A 21,109-nucleotide genomic window follows, 5' to 3' on the forward strand; every position below is an offset into this window, starting at 1 on the left:
TCTGCCAGGCCAATGTCAACATGCTCTCTCTGCTATCAGCAGAGCCTGGTACACATCAGACATGGATTAGATTAAGTGTTTTTGAAAAAGTGGTTTTCTGGGTAAGGGAAATCTTTGGGCCTGGTCGAGCATGGCTCCATCTGTCTGCTGGGGTTCCAGTTTCCTCTTGGAGGAGCTCACAGTGTGCACAGGATGCCTGGCACGCAGCAGGAGCTGAATGAATAGAGGTTGCCCCGCAATGTTTAAATATCCACTGGTCTGGAAGTTAGAAAAGGAACAGGAGGAAAGAGAAACTTGGTCAGAAATGCTAGTCCTGGTTAAAACATTGTTCTGGATTTTGATATTTTTTGATTTCCCAGAAAGTATCAGGGGCTTGAGAATATAATTCTCTTCAGGTGTTTTTGCCAAATTCCAAGATTTTCCAGTTTCACTACTTTCCAGATGTGTTGATATGAAGCCAGCTCCAGATTGTCTGATGGCCATTACTAGAGTCCCAGCTGCCCTGAAACTCTAGGCCAGTGGTTCAGAACAGGAGTAATACCGCCCCCAGGGGAATTATGGAAATTAGTGGAGAATTTTTTTTCTTGTTGCTGCCTTGGGCCAGGGATGCTGTGTATCTGTTACGCATTTAACAAAACACTGTTGTACATCCCACTTGACTTCAGATTGACCTACTGGATATTACATATATCAAAAACCTGTTTATAATTTTCTTAGCTTAGACGTAAATTCATTTTAAATAAGGACATAAAATAGTTTTGCTCAGTAGTAATCAACATTTAATTTTCAAATAATGTAATTTTCTAATAATGTATAAATTGGGGGAAATTATTAGTGATACCGTCTGTGTTCTTATAGGTTTTTAACATAGTAGTGAAAGTTATATAGGTGTAAGATTTGAGACTTTTAACTTATTGACAGATAAGTCATTGCTGAAGTCACTTATTCCAATATGACATGTAAATGCATAGTGAATAATAGAGTTAGAAAACAAAACCTCTTTGTCATCTCAGGGAAACTTGATAAATGTAATTCTTCAAGTTTGAAAATTTGTGTATGTTCTATCATTCCCTTTTCCATTGGGACTTTGAACTTTATTTTAAAGTAAGCTTATGCTCTTAGAACATAGCCACTGATGGTCTGGAGACAAAAAAGTAAGTTGTCTATATCCCAAGTGTGAATGAAACTGTCATTAGCCAAGGTTAATGCATGAAAAGAAACCAGACCTTTTACAGAACCATGCCCCGCCAAACATATGCACACACACACAGGGAGAGAGAAAAGTGGTTAGCTTTGACATTTTTCTCAATGAAAAGAAGAGAGGAAAACATTCCAAATGTGCAAAGTCAAAGGAGCAAAAGAAAATCAAGGTAAAAATACTCACTTTGGCATTTTAGAGTCAGTAAAGAATTATATAATTTATAAAAATTCAAGGCTGGAGGCGGTGGCTCAAGCCTGTAATCCCAGCACTTTGGGAGGCCAAGGCGGGCAGATCATGAAGTCAGGAGATCAAGACCATCCTGGCTAACACGGTGAAACCCCATCTCTACTAAAAATACAAAAAAATTAGCCAGGCATGGTAGCGGGTGCCTGTAGTCTCAGCTACTTGGGAGGCTGAGGCAGCAGAATGGCGTGAACCCGGGTGGCGGAGCTTGCAGTGAGCCAAGATCACACCACTGCACTCCAGCCTGGGTGACAGAGCAAGACTCCGTCTCAGAAAAAAAAAAAAAAAAAAAAAAGAATCAAATGGAATCCTGCCTAAATTAAAGCTGGGCTTTAGATGTAGCAGCATTATACTGCCTGTTGCCACTGCTGCTTCTCTTTGTTTACTTACTAATATTAAAGGAAGTCTGTATTGAAATCCTCAAGATCCTAAAGCCATGTTTATGTTTTCATAATTCAGTTATAGGGAAAAAATAGGAGTGCAAGGAGGGGACTATGAGAACGTCAAATAGATTGGGGCAGTTTACATTCTCATACGTTCTATAAATTAGTTCCAGAGAGAGTAGTTTCATACATAAAACTACAGCATTTATACTTTAGAGCACCCTCACTTAGGGAGGTTTTTATTAAAGTGTTTGGACTTACTGGATTTTACATTTTATTTGAATTTAGAACTGTAATTTTAGGTGTCAGTGTTGGAACATTATTAGACACTCATGTCATCATTTTCAATCTGTTGCATATATTTTTCTTTGATAGGTCTTTACATCTGGTGTTCACATTTATTACAGCTTGCATATTACCTTATTCCTTGCAACCAGTTTTCTCCCTTACCACATTTTAAGCTTCTCATGAACGCTTACTATTTTTACTCATCTACATATTCTCAGTGCCTCCAAAAGTTTCTTTACATGTAGATGTTCACCATGTTATTGAATGAGAAACTCCTGAAATAAAGCTAATTGATGGTTCTCAGACTAGATAGCATATTAAAATCATCTGGGGAGCTTTTAAAAAATCCCTGTGCCATGGCTTCACCTCCGGAGACCTCAGCTTCATTGTTTACGGATGGGGCTTTGCACAGGATTCCTTTTAACACTTCCCAGGTGGCTCCAGTATTGCAGCTACAGGTGAATATGCAGCTACAGTGAATAGCTACGTGTGAATATCAGCAACAAGTAAGAGACACGTTAGCTCTTTTTTCTGAGCCATTGGCAGTCAGCTCTTTTCCTTTTGAACTTAGATATGTACCTTCTTTGAATTTCTTTTTATGCTTATATGTTCTAATTAATTGAAGCACTTATTTTGTTTGCCTTTACTTCAAATCAAAACTACATGCACATAGTTGCAATTTGGAAGGAAACCATTTATCAGACTCCTTGCATCTCTCTGAGCCTGCAGCTGGTGGACACGGAAATATCAGCTTTGTTACTGAAATTAAACAGATTTGGACAACACCACTTGCCCTACAGCCACATGGGCTTTCTAATGTTCTGCTGATTTACCACTGAATTTGAAAAGAGTCGTAGGTGTACCCTCACACTGAGGGAGTCACTCGGTGTCCCAGGTGAGCTTACCACATAGAAAACCCCATACACCTGCTTTGTGGGCAAGCCAAGGAAAGAGAGGGCCTGATCTATGCCTGCTCAGTTCCTACTCCCAGATTTTTCATCCCTCCCCTCTACAAAACAAGAGATGCATTGCCTACCTCTTTTCCTCCCAACACACATACACACTACTTAAAACAAATAATGTTAGAGGCAAGCATTTGAATATTTAGCTCGGTCTATTTTTCTCCTCTTAGAAACTTTTTAAGATCTTTTCTTTATTCCTGGTATTTAAAAATTTACAGTCATCTGCCATGACTTAGGTCATTTCTTATTTCGTATACATATTCTCAGTAGAATCTTCCCTTTAGAGATAGATGTGTGCCTTCCAGTTTTCCAGTCAAAGAAATAGAAGAACACTATTTCTTTTCTTCCACTGTCCATATTATCCTTCTGGAAAGATAATTGTTGGAACCTCTATTTTAATTGTCTGAGAATGTATCTTTTTTGTTCTCCTCTTTCCTTCTCTTTTTGCTTTTTTCTACTTTCTGGGAAATTTCTGTCAACTTACATTCTAACTGTATTACGGTTACTTTTTCATCATAACTTGGTGTTGTATAGTTGTATTCCACTTTTCCTCTTCCTATTAATGCAATTTTTTTTAAACTTTCAGTTCCTGTGATACATGTGCTGAATGTGTAGGTTTGTTACATTGATATACATGTGTCATGGTGGTTTGCTGCACCTATCAACCCGTCATCTAGGTTTTAAGCCCCACATGCATTAGGTATTTGTCCTAATGCTGTCCCTCTCCTTTCTCACCACACCCCAGTAGGCCCCGGTATGTGATGTTCCCTGCCCTGTGTCCACGCATTCTCATTGTTGAACTCCCACTTACGAGTGAGAACATGCGGTGTTTGGTTTTCTGTTCCTGTGTTAGTTTGCTGAGAATGATGGTTTCCAGCTTCATCCATGTCCCTGCAAAGGACATGAACTCATTCTTTTTATGGCTGCATAGTAAAGTTTTTATTTAGCCTTTTTGTAGTATAATTTACATAGTTCAGGAGTCCTGTCCCCTCATCACTCTACATCATCTCAGGTTTGTTCTGTTTCCTCCCTTCCCTTCCTTTCTTTCTTCCTCCCTCCTTTTTGTGTCTTTTCTATAGAAATCAGATTCAAGTGTGTGCTGATCATTTGCCATTCTCTCGTATTAAGAGTGGCAATTGGAAGCCAGTTGGAAGCTCGGTAAGGGTAAGGGCTTACTGTTTGATGACAATCACTGTGGGGTGATAGCTGAATTTTTCATTAGGGAATTCTTGATATTAATACATGAATGTCTTTCCTGAGAAGTTGTCCTGTTTCTCCAGGGAAAAATATTCTTTCTCTGTATTATCAAATTCTAATATTAGGGTCAGGTATGGGAAGTGAAGGAAAGAGACTAGAAATGCTACTGTTCAGCTTAGAAACTTGAACTTAAGGCCCCAAACATTTCTTCTGCCCTTGGCTGGGCCCTAAGTCTCTGAGTATCCAGTGTATCCCCAGAGAATGAACCTATCTCCTGTGAGTTGTCTGTTGATACCAGGCAGGGCAGGTACATGAGTATCCATCATTCTGTATACTTACACTTAATCAGTTCCCCTGGTTTTAGCTTTGGACTTTATCCACACATTTTATGGTACTTGGTTTCTCCAAGTTGTGACACTTCCACGGGTTCTATGACAATTTGTGCCTTCGAATTGGGGGTACACAGACCATTTATATTTAATGTGGTTACAGATACGCTTATGTAAATCTCTCCTCTTGCTATTTGTTTACTATTTGCTCCATCTCGTTTTTTCCTTTATTTCTGGCTCTCTTGGGATTTTTTTTAATATTCAGTTTTCTATCCTTTATTGAGTTATCAGCTATTCTTTTTCAATGTGTTACTTCAGTGGTTCCTTTGGGGTTTATGGCACACAGGCTTACCTCATTTTATTGTGCTTCACTTTATTGTGTTTCACAGATACTGCATTTTTTACAAACTGAAGGACTGTGTCAGTGCTGCATCGAGCTAGGCGATCAGCATCATTTTTTCCATAGCACATGCTCAGTTGGTGTCTTTGTGTCACATTTTGGTAATTCTTGTAGCTTCTCAAACTTTTTCATTATTGTACCTCTTATGGTGATTTATGATCAGGGATCTTTGATATTACAGTTGTAATTATCTTGGGGTTCCATGAATCAAGCCCATAAGAGAAGGCAAACCTAATTGATAAATGTTGTGTGTGTTGACTGCTTCACCAACTAGCTGTTCCCCCATCTCTCTCACTTTTATCTGGCTTTCCTATTCCCTGAAACGCAGTGATACTTAAATGAGGCCAACTAATGACCTACAATGGCTTCCAAGTGTTCACGTGACAAGAAGGATTGTGTATCTCTCACTTTCAATCAAAAGCTAGACATGATTAAGCTTAATGAGGAAGGCATTTCAAAAGCTGGGATAAGCTGAAAGCTAGGCTTCTTATACCAAACATTTATCCAAGTTGTGAATGCAAAGGAAAAGTTGAAGGAAATTGAAAGTGCTACTCCAGTGAACACATGAATAATAGGAAATGAAACAGCCTTAATGCGGTTATGGAGAAAGTTCGAGTAGTCTGGATAGAAGATAAAACAAGCTGCAACATTTCCTCAAGCCAAAGCCTAATCCATACAAGGTCCTAACTCTCTTCAGTTCTTTGAAGGCTGAGAGAGGTGAGGAAGCTGCAGAAGAAAAGCTTGAAGCTAGCAGAGGTTGGTTCATTAGATTTAAGGAAAAAAACCATCTTTATAACATAAAAGCAAGGTGAAGCAGGAAGTGCTGATGTGGCGACAGCAAGGTGTCCACATGTGATCTAGCTAAGATCGTTGAAGGTGGCTACAGTAAACAATAGATTTTCAATGTAGATGAAACAGGCTTCTATTGGAAAAATATGTCATCTAGGAATTCCATAGCTAGAGTGGAGAAGTTAATGCCTGGCTTCAAAGTTTCAAAGGACACATGAACTGTCTTGTTAGGTACTAATGCTGCTGGTGACTCTGAGTTGAAGGCAATCCTGATTTACCATGCTGAAAAACCTAGGGCCGTTAAGAATTATACTAAATCTACTTTGCCTGTGCCCTGTAAATGGAACAACAAAGCCTGGATGACAGCACGTCTGTTTATAGCATCATTTACTGAATATTTTAAGCTACTTTTGAGATCTGTTGCTCAAAACAAACAAACAAAGACTTCTCTGAAATTATTACTGATCACTGAGAATGCACTTGGTCACCCAAGAACTCTGATGGAGATGGACAAGATTAGTGTTGTTTTCATGCCTGCTAACACAACATCTATTCTGCAGCACACAGATCAAGGAGTAATTATGATTTTCAAGTCATATTATTTCAAAAATACATTTTGTAAGGCTATAGCTGATGGAGCTAGGCAAAGTAAATTGAAAACCTTCTGGAGAGGATTAATTTATTCTACATGCCATTAAGAACATCTGTGATTCAGGGAAGGAGGTCAAAATAGCAACATTAACAGGAGTTTGGAAGAAGTTGATTCTAAACCTCATGGATAAATTGAAAGGATTCAAATTTCAACAGAAGAAGTAGCTGCAGGTATAATGGAAATAGCAAGATAACTAGAAATATTAATAGAAGTAGAGCCTGAATAAGTGATTGAATTGCTGCAATCTCATGATCAAACTTGAATGTATGGGGAGTTTGCTTTGCTTCCTATGGATCAGCAAATAAACTGTTTCTTGAGATGGAATCTACTCCTGGAGAAGATGCTGTGAACATTGTTGAAATGACAACAAAGACTTTAGAAAATACATAAACTTAGTTGATAAAGCTGTGTCAGGGTTTGGGAGGATTGATTCCAACTTTGAAAGAAGTTCTGTGGGTAAAATGCTATCATATAGCATCATATGCTATAGATAAATCTTTCCTGAAAGAAAGAGTCCATTGATGTGGCAAACTTCATTGCTGTGTTATTTTAAGAAATTGCCACAGCCATCTCAACCTTCAGCAAGCACCACCCTGATCAGTCAGCAGCCATCAACACTGAGGCAAGACCCTCCACCAGCAAAAAGATTATGACTCATTGAAGACTTAAATTCATAGAATTTTTGAGCAATACAGTACTCTTCAATTAAGGTATATACATTTTTTTAAGACGTCATGCTATAGCACACTTAATAGAACTACAGTATAGTATACACATAACAACATTTTTAGAAACTGGGAAACAAATTTGTGTGACTTGCTTTATTGAAATATTTGCATGATTGCAGTGATCTGCATCTGAACCTGCAATATCCCCCAGGTATGACTGCACTTACACACTTAGGCATACTATACCTATGTTATCACAGTCTTTCTTCACCTGATAGTATATACTATCTTTTACTGCAGTCTATCTTCAAGCGGTACTGTATCACTTCACATACATGAGTTTTCAGCTGAATAATCAAGCAGAACCCTATGAAGTTCTCTGCATGTGTCTCTGTACAGGTCTCTCCTTTTTGATTTTTGCCCTTTTGAATTCTTAACCTCCCTGGATTTCCAGCTCTGTCCTTCAACAGAGGGAGACCTCCAGGCAGTGCCAGGTTTCCTTCCCTGAGCTGCACCTGAGAGATTCTCTTTAGTCATTAAAGTGGGGGCCATTGTATTGCTCAGTTGTTTTCCATCTCTCAAGAATCACTGTCCTTTGTTGCTAGATAACCAATGTCTTGATAACCATTGTATCAAATATTTTATCTGCTTTTTTAGTTGTTTTAGGAGAGAGTATAAATCTAGTTCTCTTTTGCTCCATCTTGGCTGAAAGCAAGTTACACAGTAATTGACATAAGAATGTGTTGTTTCTTCTTCTCTGATGTCTCCTTTCATTTCCCTTTGTTCTTGTTGGTTTACACCTTTTAAAAAAATGCATTGCTGTCACTTTAATGGTATTTCAGGAGAGAGGTGGATTCCAGAAAGAGAACTGATGGTGGATTGATCACATGCATTTACATCTCCATAATACTTCTCACTAACTATGGCTGACATTTGAGACCAGAGCTGACATTTGAGATGAGATTTTTTTTCCATTTTTAGTATTACTGGTAAATTTAATAGAAAAGGATTAATGAACACAATTTGTTAGCTGTTAACCTCCACGACTGAATTATTTTTACAGATATAAAAATACCTTCTAAGTTGCACACAGATCTTGGAACGTAACATGACAAATCCAATTTATGTTCACTGATGAGCAAGAATTATTTTTATCCACTTTTTTATGTCTATGTGTATGATCCTAAAAATCTAGCATGTGGCCCAAGGCAAGTCAACTTGAGGACATGTTTCCCTTTGTCACATTAATTACTTCAAATATTACTTCCCTGCTATGTTTTTGTAAGCATCTGTGACTATACAACAATGAATAAGGCATAGTCGTTATCTTCAAATTCTTAATAATTTCGATTCTAAGGGTATGTTAGATGAGTGAATTCCACATTACCTGTCTTATGACCCAAAGTAACATTTATCAAATGGTGCTAGAGATATCTACAAGATGTTCCTGGGATACAGAGAGGGAACCAGGCTTGGAGTATCATGCTGACCAAAAGCTACAGGGAATCTGGAGAAGGGGACCCACAAACAGATCCTCAGAGTACAAACGAGGGTTAGAGAGAAGGGGGGACGTGTTTCCCAGCAGAAGGAAATACATCTGCAGAGAAAGAGAGCTGTGAAGGATAACAGCATACCTCCCAGCCATTAGTGTGCGGGTGCTGAGGGAGGCGGGAGTGCAGGCCAGAGGCCATCACTCTCTTGGGGAAGAAGGCACTGATTCCTTGGGAAAGATAACTTCTGTGAACTTTGACACACGTTATAGAAAGCTGTCATATTTGTAATCTAAGAAAGAGTGTGAGACCCTTAGTCAGCAATGAATTAAGAAATGAATTAGAAATAGAAACTAAGAAAAGGAACAGTTTGCTTCTTTTACAACATTAAAGTTGATCTTACAGTCTTTGTCTCTGAAGCATGCAGTTCATGCCAAAACTCCAAAGTCCTCATTTTAAAAGCTTGAGATTATTGGGCATTCCTTGCACTAATTTTAATCTTATTGAATGTGTTTTTATTAAATCAGCATTCATGTTGATCAAAACTTGAAATTTGTACGAATCATTTCTTCATGCCTTTCTCAGAATAGTTCTCCTTGTAGAGAAGGTTGGAATTGTCTAAGTATGTGAAGCGAACTTCTATAAAAAATGTTTTGAAAATTTTTAAACATTGTATTAATCACTCACAGTGATGTGAATCTGTCATAGATTAAAAACCTGGGGATGTTCAAAATGATAATATCATCCTGTGAAAAGTCTAATTTTGTTTCTGAATTGCTGAAAAACAAAATAGGGGATTATTCTAATAGTATCTAATTTGGTTCCTGATTACCTCATCTTGAATATTCACAATCATGTATGTCTGAGTGTAACATAAACATTAGTATGAGATGTTATTTTTCTATTCTGAGCTATTTTTAGGGCAGGTTTATTATTTTGTAAGCAAAAAGGATAATTTATCATTGAATCCCAAGCCCTAAAATGCCAACTCCTAGAAAGATGCATGTGTCTATTTAAAGCCCTTCAATACAGGATGACAATCTCTGATGCAATGTAATGCGAACAGCATATAGTAAATATTAATTGAGTGATTTAATGATGTATTTCTTGAGAGTATTTGGCAAATAAGGATGGAAGAAATTTGTCTATCTAAGATTTGAGCATTTGTTAAAGGTAAGCGTCTAATGAGTTAGCTTGCCTAAATGTTCCAGTGGATGCTTTTCATTGCAGTTTTCAGTCATTTACTGCCCCCAACTCTGAAAAACATTTTTAATAAAAAGTGCTGCAGGAGGAGGAGATTAGAAAGACCTTCACACCCATGCCAAAGTTGAAATTTCCCTGCAGGCAACGGCCGTGAAGGTACCCCCTAGAAATCTTTGTTTATCGTATGAAATCTCTTACTTCTCTTCGTAGTTACCTGCTCTGTGAAAACCACATGCCTAGGCAGGTTGTTTTTTTGTTTGTTTGTTTGTTGTTTTTTGACAAGGAGTCTCACTCTGTCATCCAGGCTGGAGTGCAGTGGCAGTGCAGTCTTGGCTCACTGCAACCTCTGCCTCCCAGGTTCAAGTGATTCCCCTCCCTCAGCCTCCCAAGTAGGTGGGACTATAGGCTTACACTACCATACCTGGCTAACTTTTGTATTTTTAGTAGAGATGGGGTTTCACTGTGTTGGCCCAAGCTGGTCCCGAACTCCTGACCTCAGGAGATCCACCTACTTTGGTCTCCCAAAGTGGTAGGATTCCAGATGTGAGCCACCACACCTGGCTGGCCTAGCTAGATATTAATAATAGTGTTCTGGTCACTCACTGTGGCAGTGAAAAAACAACTTGAAGATTTCACTGGGACCCAGGCACATTTTCTAAGTGTCTAGAAACTAAGTATCTAAGGACACTTTGCTGATATAGAGACAGTCAAGAATATAACTGTTTCAGCCAAAGATTGTCCATGCATTACAACATACGTCAAATTAGAAAATGCAAGTTAAGCTCTCTGAGTACATAGTGAACACTCAGTAAGTATGGTATGTACATACATATGCATCATGGAACCAGAGCCATTAACTCTTAAGTGTATCACATCGGTGTATGAATTGTGCTAAGAAGCAGCTTTATCTCACAATTAAAAACTGAATAGGAAATGAACTCTTTTGCCTCCCCTCTCTTTACAGACCATTCTTATGATAGGGTAATGTATTTCCTGTTTTAGGAAATTGCTTGGTGAGGAATACTTACTAGAGAGCCCCAATATTATTAATAGATTATAATCCAGAGTTTATTTCTAGGGGTTTTATTTTGAAAGGAAAACCACGTCCTCCCATTGAAGCTCTGTTACATACGCATAGCAGGCTCCCAGAGCAGTCCACAGAATCCTGCTTAGCTCATATTGTGGCTGAGCATAGCACTGATCACATAGCATCTTCCTAGGTATATATTAGGTAACAAAGATTCTCAGGGGAAATGCACTCAGCTGCCTTCCTGGAATGCTAGGAATACATACGACTTTCCTTTTGACAATGACAGCCTCTACACCAAGACCTTCTGGGGAGAGGGGAGTTTACAGCTAGGTCATGGAGGTTGTTTAGGGGTGAGGAACGGTGGTGATCTCTGCACCTCTGCCACAGAAACTTGCAGGATGCTCCTAATCAGGCTGGCTGCCTGTTCACATGCCCTTCCCTTTGATTCCAGGAGATCAGTGATTGCCCTTTCTCTGGGGTTCCACTCACTCCAGCCCGGAGCCTCTTTCCTTAGTCCACAGTAGCAGGAAACAGAATTTCTTAGCTTCTCTATTCTTTGGAAGAAGGCAAAGGGACAAATGTGATAAGAATGGGTCTCTTGTATGTCCAAAGATAGAGTGTAAGATCTACTGATATTGTGGAGAAAAGCTTATACCCTGTAAGATAAATCTGCATTTTTTATTTTTGAAGCAGGAAGCTTGGCATGGGATGAGGGACAGGAAAAAAAAAAAAAGCATAGCGAATGCCATGGTCCAGTGTAGGTTGCATATAGGGCTAATCCTGGGGCTCTGGCTAGGAGCAGCCTCCTTGCCACCACAGCCCTGGCAGCACAGACACAGATGGGGAATTGAGTTGAAAGGCAGGACTGAGTGAGCGAAGCAGGAGATGATGAGTACCGCGCAATTATCAGTATATTTTGCAGAGCAAGAAATGAGGAAAAGAAAGCCCTCTGAGTGGTATCTGAGAGATGGGAAGGAGTGACGGTCCTTTCCAATGGTGGGTGAAAAGTAAGGAAGACTTCTAGTGACCAGAGTCTGGGGCCTGACTGTCATAGAAACCAGAGCAGGGCCTCTCTGCCCCATGACCACACAGAATGTGCATCTAGAGCAAATTCTTCTAGGGTGACAACTCTGATGGCCTTGCTGTTGTATGCATACATGCTATTGTATAAAACCAGTGTCCACATCATGGGCACAGAGGGTTACTGTTTTGTACTGTTAATTCAACCGAAGTGTGATAGGATACCTATTTCTGATATAAAAGCTTTCTTCCTTACCAGTAAAATTTGACACCTCAAAGAATGATTAGGATACTTTGTATCCCTCTCCCTCTTTTCCACTGTAAGTTCTTTGTGTATAACTGGTAAGACAACTTCTATTAAGCTCTGGTTATGGGCAGGGACTCTGTGATCAGAGGTACAGTTTGTGTTCAAGGATGAAGGACATCCAGGTAGATTGACCTATTATAATATGGACCCATGATCTAGGGATGTGCCCGATACTCAGGGAGCACAGGGGAAGCACTGAGGGGAAGAGAAGACAGAAAAGGCTCCCACTTGAACTTACTTTGAAGGATGAAGAGGTGTTAGCCCATCGTCAGGAAATCAAGGTAGCAAAGGCCAGTCCAAGCAAAGGGAACATCATAATTCATTTTGGTTACAAAGGTGTGGAGTGAGATTGGGCAGCTGCATATTGTCTCTTAAGTCTGGCACATCAGCTAGGCAAGGAGTGACGAGACACGGGCAGGGGCCGGAGGAGTCTACAAAGATAAATGTGCCTGTATCATCTTACACCAGTGAGGAAATCTGTTTTATATTTTACAGTCTCTTTCAGATGATATATAAAGTTGAGGCACTTTCTGATGTCGTGGATTGCTTAGATGGAACCTCAATTTTGTTTATATTCACAAGCTTTGAAAACTTCTAAATATAGCAGTTTATAGAAGATACAGTAAATTCATTGAATTGAACCAAACCACACTTAACTATCATATTGGAGATTAATTATAAAGGACTGGTTTTATTTGCTGTTTTTCAGGTACCATGATCAACAGGATGTTACTAGCAACTTCCTTGGAGCGATGTGGTTGATATCAATAACTTTTCTCTCCATTGGTTATGGTGACATGGTACCTAACACATACTGTGGAAAAGGAGTCTGCTTACTTACTGGAATTATGGTAAGTGTCTTTATACTTCACATCTCTTTTATTTACGCTCAAGAAGGCACTTAAACCACTCAGTCCACGTGCATAAGTAATTGTGAGCTACTTCTTTTCCCATCAGCAGGAAATCAGTATAAATAAATCAATTTTGTGTTGAGAAAGAATGTCAATAAGAATGTCAATAGTTTTCATCTTAATTCTTCTCAGCATGAAATTCTGTTGAAGAGGTAGAGCTGTTCGATTGCCCCTTGTGGGGCATGCACTAATTTGATAAACTAATTTGATCTTGGAGCTTTGGCTTCAGAATCAGGAAGTCCTTTAAGACTGTGTCCTCCCATCTCCTACTAGCTGTGCAAATTTGAGTAAATTGTAAAACATGGCCCATAATAACTATCTTGAAATGTGTTGAAGGGTAGAAGATATATTAATTATAATATTTATTTTTCTTTCTTTTAACAAATGTTTGTTGAGTGCCAGGCACTGGCCTAGGTACTAGGAATACATCAAAAGAAGATAGAAACTTACTGCCCTGCCTTCATGGAGCTTACAAGGGAAGACTTGCATTTTAAAAATAATAAATAATGGTTCATTACATTTGTGAACTAGTAAAGCTTCTGACCTGTTTTGGGCCTGGGGGAGAGGGATGGGATCTACTCAGAGAAATCATCACTAGAAAATTGATTTTTACGCTGAAGTGAGAAGGGTCATACCCAGGAAGGGAAGTAGGGAGAGCATTCCAGGAAGAGGAAATGGTTTATTTGAAGGCAATGAGGCAAGAAGGAGCTCAGTACATTGGAGCCAGGTCATTGGGCCAGGAGTACACAGAGCAAAAGGGGAGAGCGGCCTGGCATGAGGCAGGGACAGGAGGCCACGTCTTGTGGAGCACTTGGGAAAGGTCTGCTACTGACATGCCATCGTTCTTCTGGCATGCCTCATAGGCTCAGACATCTTTTTTGCCCCTCCACACATGACTAGCCAGGACCACTTTTTTGCTCCATTTGTTTTTTAGGTATAGGAAATGGGAGGCTAGCAAGCTGTGATTATAATGTGGTATGAACTTCTAAATATTTAAGCCAGAGGTAGTTTCAAATTGTTGATGCACAGTTTTCAATGACCTAGGCTTGTCTGCATTCTTTACCTACTTTTTAAAGTTTGCTTACAGCAAAGAGTGTCATCTTGATCCTTGTGTGGTTTCTGTCTACATGAGGATGTGAACGAGTACTGCAGGTTCCAAATTGTCAGAATTTCTGAAATCAGGTACCCTGTTCAACACCTCTAACTGTATTCACTCACAGGCTGGTAGGAGAGAGGGGAGGGTTGTCATTTGAGGGCCTCTGAGTGGTGGCCAGTGGAGGGTGCGCACCTTTGCAGAAGCTGCCTGGGAAGACTGCTCCAAGAGTCACAGCTAAGTGGAAGGAGAGCGTGCCCTTGGCATAGACAGGCAACATCCTTCTCCCCCTCGGTAGTGTTCAACTGGGATAAGGCAGCTAACTTTGAAAATAAGAATCCAGGGTCAATTTTAATGTCCCAGTAGTAACAAGATGGCCATTTCAAGTCCCAATTGTAGAAAATATAATTTGGGGGCATAATTTAACATTATTTGCTTTTAAAAGAAAAATAATAGTTTTAATTATAGTGAACTTAAAAAAAAAAAAACGGTATGCTGCATTATCTGTTTACTATTGGATCACTTCCCCTTTTTTCCTCAAATAATAGCATTTTATTATGTGGTATAATGTTTTGGGAAATGTAATTTGCATAGATGTATTTTTAGGAGGCCCATAACAAGTCCACAAGGGATATAAATGATGCTATTTATAAAAACTGGTAATTGCAAAGTCTTTCCCCTAGTGCTTCTTAGAAACAACTTCCTTAGTGTTACTTTTTGTCAAGATGGTACCCTCTTTTATTCTCCAATCAGGTGTGACTCAAGGGTCATGTGCACAGGCTTATTTGCCATGGAATCTGAGCCAAATTTGAGGTTAACCTTGCCTGGGCTTTACAAAATGTTTATCGTTCCTTGATATTTTCTTGTTCCTCAAAAACTGTTCCTTCAAAGTCTCATCAGATAGTACAAATCTTTTATTTACCTTCTTGAACTGCCTCTTGCTCAGGTTTCACTACTGATCTTACTTTGCTTAAAAAAGAGAGGTTATGGCCTGGCACTGTGTCTCACGCCTGTAATCCCAACACTTTGGGAGGCCAAGGCAGGTGGATCACCTGAGGTTGGGAGTTCGAGACCAGCCTGACCAACATGGAGAAACCCCCTCTCTACTAAAAATACAGAATTAGCCAGGTGTGGTGGCACATGCCTATAATCCCAGCTATTCAGGAGGCTGAGGCAGGAGAATCTCTTGAACGTGGGAGGCGGAGGTTGCAGTGAGCCGAGATTGCGCCATGGCACTCTAGCCTGGGCAACAAGAGTGAAACTCCATCATCTCAAAAAAAAAAAAAAAAAAAGAGAGAGAGGTTATAGTACCATTAAATATATGTGGACACAAAAATGTTATATGTAATGGAATTTATGGTGACTTCGTTCCAGCCCTTAAGCTTATGGTAAAAGAGTCCCTCTATTCTTAGGCTGAGGAGCTCCATTCCCTCTCCTTCATAAGGATCAGACTCATTTCCTAATTGACTTGATCAAAATTGGTTTACTTGCATACAGAGAAATTCACTAATATTTGAGTAACATATTTGAGATGCTTTGTAGAGTTGGATTATCTCTTCTTCTAGACTAAGCAGATTCCCATGGAGTCAGGCTACAGGGCAGTCTTCCTGGGATTCACTTCTGGCAGTTGATTACATCTTACATCAGCTCCTTAGGGATCAAGAGCATATGGATGAAAGTGACCTAGACACTCCTATGGAGAATGTAGAAATTTCTTCATTACCAAGACCAATATGGGAATTAAAGCTTAAGAGACCAAGATCTCTTATTATTAATATTTTTATAAAATAAGTCATGAGATTGCCTAATAGAAGAAATAAAAGAAAACCACTCACTACCCTTCAAGAGAAAACCATTATGGTTGTAATTACTTATTTTCTCTTTTTATTCTTCTACCCTTCTGCTATTTGAGGAAGTACTGAGGACCTGAGGGTTTACTATTGTAAAGGTCATGATAAACAATGGGATGATTTCTGAGTAGCTTTGTACTTTTGGTTGAAGATGGTAGGCAAGTAATATGGTTAGATCACAGTGTCTATCAGCTTTTGGACAGCACCAGCTAGTTTCTCAATGTCTCCAATTTTCCAATAAAGTAATTGTTTTACTTAGCATTTACAAAGTTATTTTATCTTCCTAGAAATATATATATATATATATATATATATATATATATAAAAAACACATCCTGAAAGCTATGAATTCTCCCACAACTATGAATATATATGATTGTTTCAAGAGTGAAAAATAGCCTTGTGGGTAAGGGTATCTTTCATCTTATACTAGAATTAAGGTTGCTCATTTGTTCTTTTTGCTTCTCTATTTCTGTAAAATTACAGTGACTCTTGGTGGCCTTTTGACTAGAGTATGGATGACTGGATTTTTTGGTTTAATTATCTTTAAATATCGAGTAATATCTGTTCATTCCTAGGGATGCAGGTTGTTATTCAATAAATGGTTCTCTAATAGTCATTTATAAACCACTAGACTTTGACAACATCTCGCGTGACTCCCTCAACAAAACTGAGGACACTTCAGATATCAGTGATTTAGGTTTCTTCCATCCCACTAGTAGTTCTATGTAAACAAAAGCAATGCGTAAAGCTTTCGCAGTTCATAGCAATTTGAAAATCACTACGCTAATTAAATTTTAAAATTTTCTTCAAGGAGCAAAAAAACAAGTCAGTTCAGGACAGAAGCCTTTACACAGCCTTGCCTTTTCCTTAAGATTTGATAATAATCCTTTCCACGTTAAATTTGCCCTGTGCCGAGGAAATCTTAATTTAACATCACATGGTGACTCCATTAGTTGTCAGTTAAACAGTTTGCATCCTGAAGAGCAATAACACTACCCTGTTAAGTCGCTAAGAGGGTGTTCCAAAACAGCACGAATTAGCTAGCGCTCATAAAAAAGAAGTGATTGGTATGAAAGAATGCGAAACCTAAGGTCTGATTATACTCCTCTTCCTGTAACACTCTCTGTTTCCATTTGAGGATTTGTTTTCCCCCGCCAGTGTACACAGAAATCCTGCAAAACTGATCTGAAGCCATTCCTTAGTGTTGAATGTTTGAGAATGTGCAAAACACTCAAGGATTTTTAAAAATGTCTTACACAATTTGACATTGGGTGTTTAATTTTGAAGAGGTTTTAACTTTTGTATTGCTTGCTTTTTGGTTCTTTCTGGTGTGTTCACTGAATCTCATCAGACAAAAGCCCCAGTGAAGAGAGTGTATCTTTAAGTTCTTACATACAATAGTTTCTATTTTGTGCAGAGCAGCTGGAGGAGATGGGCCTTTTCAGTCATAAGGCTAAATTCCCCACCAATGTCCTTTCTTGAGGACCTTCACTTCCCACCAAGAAATTTCATAAGTGGATTGCAAAAACATTTCTTAAATATGACAGCTGCCATCTTCCGGGTACAGGAAAGTATAGCTGGAAGTTGTTGTGACCTTTTAGCACACAGCTCATGGACTCCACAATTTCACCCAATTTTTCTAAACTATCAGCACTTTTAATTGGCAGAGCTGCCCTTCCTATCTCTGAAGTACCTGCACTCACACTGGCACTGTTGCTAATCAGGAGATTTAAACCGAGGGATGATTCATTGTTGATGACCAGTTTTATGAGGTACTTCCTTCTTTCTGACCCTAAAAGTAGAAGAATGAGCTGAACAAGCAAATCACTATAAAGGAGGCTCGGGTTGCCCAGGCCCAGGCTTAATAACTGGGCTCAAACACCACACACTCTCCCCTCTTTTCTTACAATGACGACATTTGAAATTGACCTCCACCCTTAGTAGCAAATATCAACTTGTATTTGAAGACACTTAGAGGGCATTTTTGATAGAATTTGTCTTCAAAACTTCCTTGAAACTTATTTATTTTCATGACCTGAGGAAACCTTGTAAAACTCCAATGGGATATAATATTAAAGCAGAGTGCTTTATAAAATGTTATTTGCCAGAATTGATTGTTTCACATATTTTTATGAAAGAATAATTATTTATGTCAGTCAAGTATAGTAAAAATGTTTTTATGGTTCTAGCACATTGAGTCAGTCAGCCCCAGGGACAGAAAAACAGGCAATGTGTTCAAGTATTTGTTTTACCTTCCTTTTGGAGGGCAAGCTGATTTGTGAAAGATCTTAAAGCTGTTTGTTTTATTTTTACATAAAAGCATGATTTTTTTCAAGTTAACTATTTTGATAAATTTTAATTATAGGCTAATCGTCTGTTTAGTCTAATAAACTGGCTGTCAAACTGAATTTTGAACTTTGAGGAGCTATTATAAATCCCACAGGAGGATACTTTAAGCCTAGAATATTTTGAACATTAGTGTTTTTTATCAGAGCCATTCTCTGTAGCAGTAAAAATTCTGGAATTTGTTTAAAAAGTATAAATTTCATTATTATGTTGAATCTTTTGAAGATGTCTTTTTCACAGTTGAAATAATCAAAACCTTTCCACAGTGTGCTATATGAAGGAATTTCTCTTTTTCATAGGCTTGCATCCTTGTTATTAAAGCTTGATCCCAAAATGGTTTTTCAAAATGATTCTTGGAAGTATTTGCAGGATCAGCATAAGTAGATGATTTAGGGCAAAAATGTGTCACATTTTAATTTTTCAAATATTATGTGATACATGCTTTTGAGGGAAATGGGATACCTGAACTATGGGATACCTGAACTTTTACATCCAAGGGCTCAACATGGCTTACAGTTTCTGTGCTATAATGGAGAAGAATACAGTGGAGAAAAACACTACATTTTAATTTTAACTTGGCAGCATCTAAGACTATCCACGTGTTGGGATTTCCCTAGAGGTACATAGGTAATAGTAACTAATTGTCATTTGTCTGTTCAGTTTGATCTGGCTTGGCTTAGGGTAGTAAACGTTAACAACACTTGTCATTACTTACCTTTTCTAAAGCAAAGTCCTTCTCCCTCTGCCCCCCTTAACTTATCCCTTTTTCTCTCTTTCAACATCTTCTCTGTTAGAAGGAAAGATGATAAACAAGCCAAGGGAAACCTGAACCTTTGCTTTTAATATATTGACTTCCTAAATACACTGTATTTTCTTCATTTTGTTTTTAAATGCCCAAGCATCTTGAAGTGACAGGTTAGTGATTTTGCTTAAGTTTTTTCTAAGAAGATAAATGAAATGAGAGAAAAGTAACCAGGATACATTTTCTGACTTTGGTGAAAGGAATATGACTCATCTTGTTAAATGCATACAGGGATCTTAATTTCAGAGAGTAACATATGTTAGTCCCAACTGTTTCTACATCGATTGTGGTGGTGACAAGCTTTGGAGAAAATGTTGTAAAATCGTACTTATTTCCATTCTTATTCACTTTATGAAACGGAATCGTCCTGGAAATAGACACTGGGTGGACAATAATATTATGCCATTACTTAAATTACTATAACCATGAATATGTTGGCAGGAATTTACCTTGAACCTAGAAAGCTTTCGGAAGTGAGCCAGCTTCATCTTGCATAACTCTAAAAATTAAAAAATAAAGGTTACTTTCATCAGATTCTCTTATGATTTATTAATCTAGGGAAGTATAAGTTTATGGTTTTCTTCACTAAAATAAACAGTTAAGGGGTTTGTATTTGAACAAAAAGGTTTCTAAGTGGCTCTGGAGGTATAACTTAAAGGAATAGAGTTAGGATAATGGAGTGAGGTATATAGATAATAGTTTTGATAATTACTAAATGATTGGATTAATTTCTTTTCCACTTTGCAACAGAGGTACTCATTTTTAATGCATGTCTTAGATGACACCCGGTGAGAAATGGGCCAGTAGCAGAAAAGAATGGAGCCTGAGAATAAACACAAATAAAAATCCACTTTCCAAGGCTCTTGATTCCAGTGATTTTCCACTCCTGTTAGGATTTTGATTTCTTTCCAGAAAGATCTCAGCAGAGGCCACCTGCCAGGGGAGAACAATATTCAACTTTTTATGCCAACTACCCTCTCATAGCTGTCTCTGCAGTAGTTAGGAACTCCTCAGGTTTTTATGACCTCTGCTTATTAAAAATCATTGCTGCCCTGAACCACCAAGTTCCTGTAGAACCCAGTGATTGAGGAGTAGTACCTAGGCGCATATCTACAAAAGGCTAGCCTGTGTTTGTCGAGCATACGCTATACCATACAGCAGGTAGCTTTATGGTGGTTATCATAGGTGGTCACTGATTTGGTTTCATCAGCCTGCTAGAACTCTTTAGACTTCATGGTAGATGTTTGAAAGTCAGTAAAATGGGTAGAGATGCTTCCAAAGGCCATTCTTTTCTTTCATTAGTACCCAGATGTAAAATACCTCGCTTTCATTGTCTGCATGTGGCACAAAATATCAAAATAACATCACACCCTCTGCCTTTACGTTCCTTGTTTATCATGTCTTCATAAGTCAGTCAAATGACTCTTAGAAGAATTTTGACCCTCTTGTTTTAATAGGTTTATGGAGTTTGTCATAGTCACTGCATATCCTCCTTTATCTAAAGCAGTGACTATACCTTGGGATCACCTGGAGAGCTTTTAAAAAATTTCAGACACCTGGGTTTTATCCCTGGCGATGAAGATTTGCTGTGAGGCACACAGCTCTCAGCACTAGGATTTTTACAAACTCTCCAAGTGATTCTATAGTCAAGGTTAAAAACTACCAATTTAAAAGTTATACCAGTTACACAATAGGGACAATGTTGATTATTTTGATAACCATATTGCTTGATTTTTAGACATTCATACTTTATCATATAAAATAGGTGAATTTGAATTTCCTGTCTTGCTTTGAAACACAGTGCTTCGTAATGCATTATGGCTATGGAATAATCACAAATAAGAACATACAGTCATCCCTTAGTATCCATGGGGGTTCAGTTCCAGAACCCCACTTCCTGCCATGAATACCAAAATTCACGGATGCTCAAGTCCTTTATAAA

At 38.5% G+C, this 21,109-nt stretch overlaps 1 protein-coding gene across 5 annotated transcripts in view; it reads left to right on the plus strand.

The window, feature by feature from the left end:
- The window catches only part of KCNN2 (potassium calcium-activated channel subfamily N member 2), an 827,086-nt gene that overhangs the window by 781,032 nt on the left and 24,945 nt on the right, over positions 1-21,109 (plus strand). For all 5 annotated transcript variants that reach the window (XM_063604594.1, XM_063604595.1, XM_055112545.2 and 2 more), the window contains one exon: positions 12,872-13,013. In XM_063604594.1, coding sequence (XP_063460664.1) covers positions 12,872-13,013 — 142 coding nt within the window. The remainder of the gene's footprint in view (positions 1-12,871; positions 13,014-21,109) is intronic.

The sequence above is a fragment of the Pan paniscus genome, chromosome 4 (assembly GCF_029289425.2).
Source record: "Pan paniscus chromosome 4, NHGRI_mPanPan1-v2.0_pri, whole genome shotgun sequence".
NCBI classification, from domain to species: domain Eukaryota; kingdom Metazoa; phylum Chordata; class Mammalia; order Primates; family Hominidae; genus Pan; species Pan paniscus.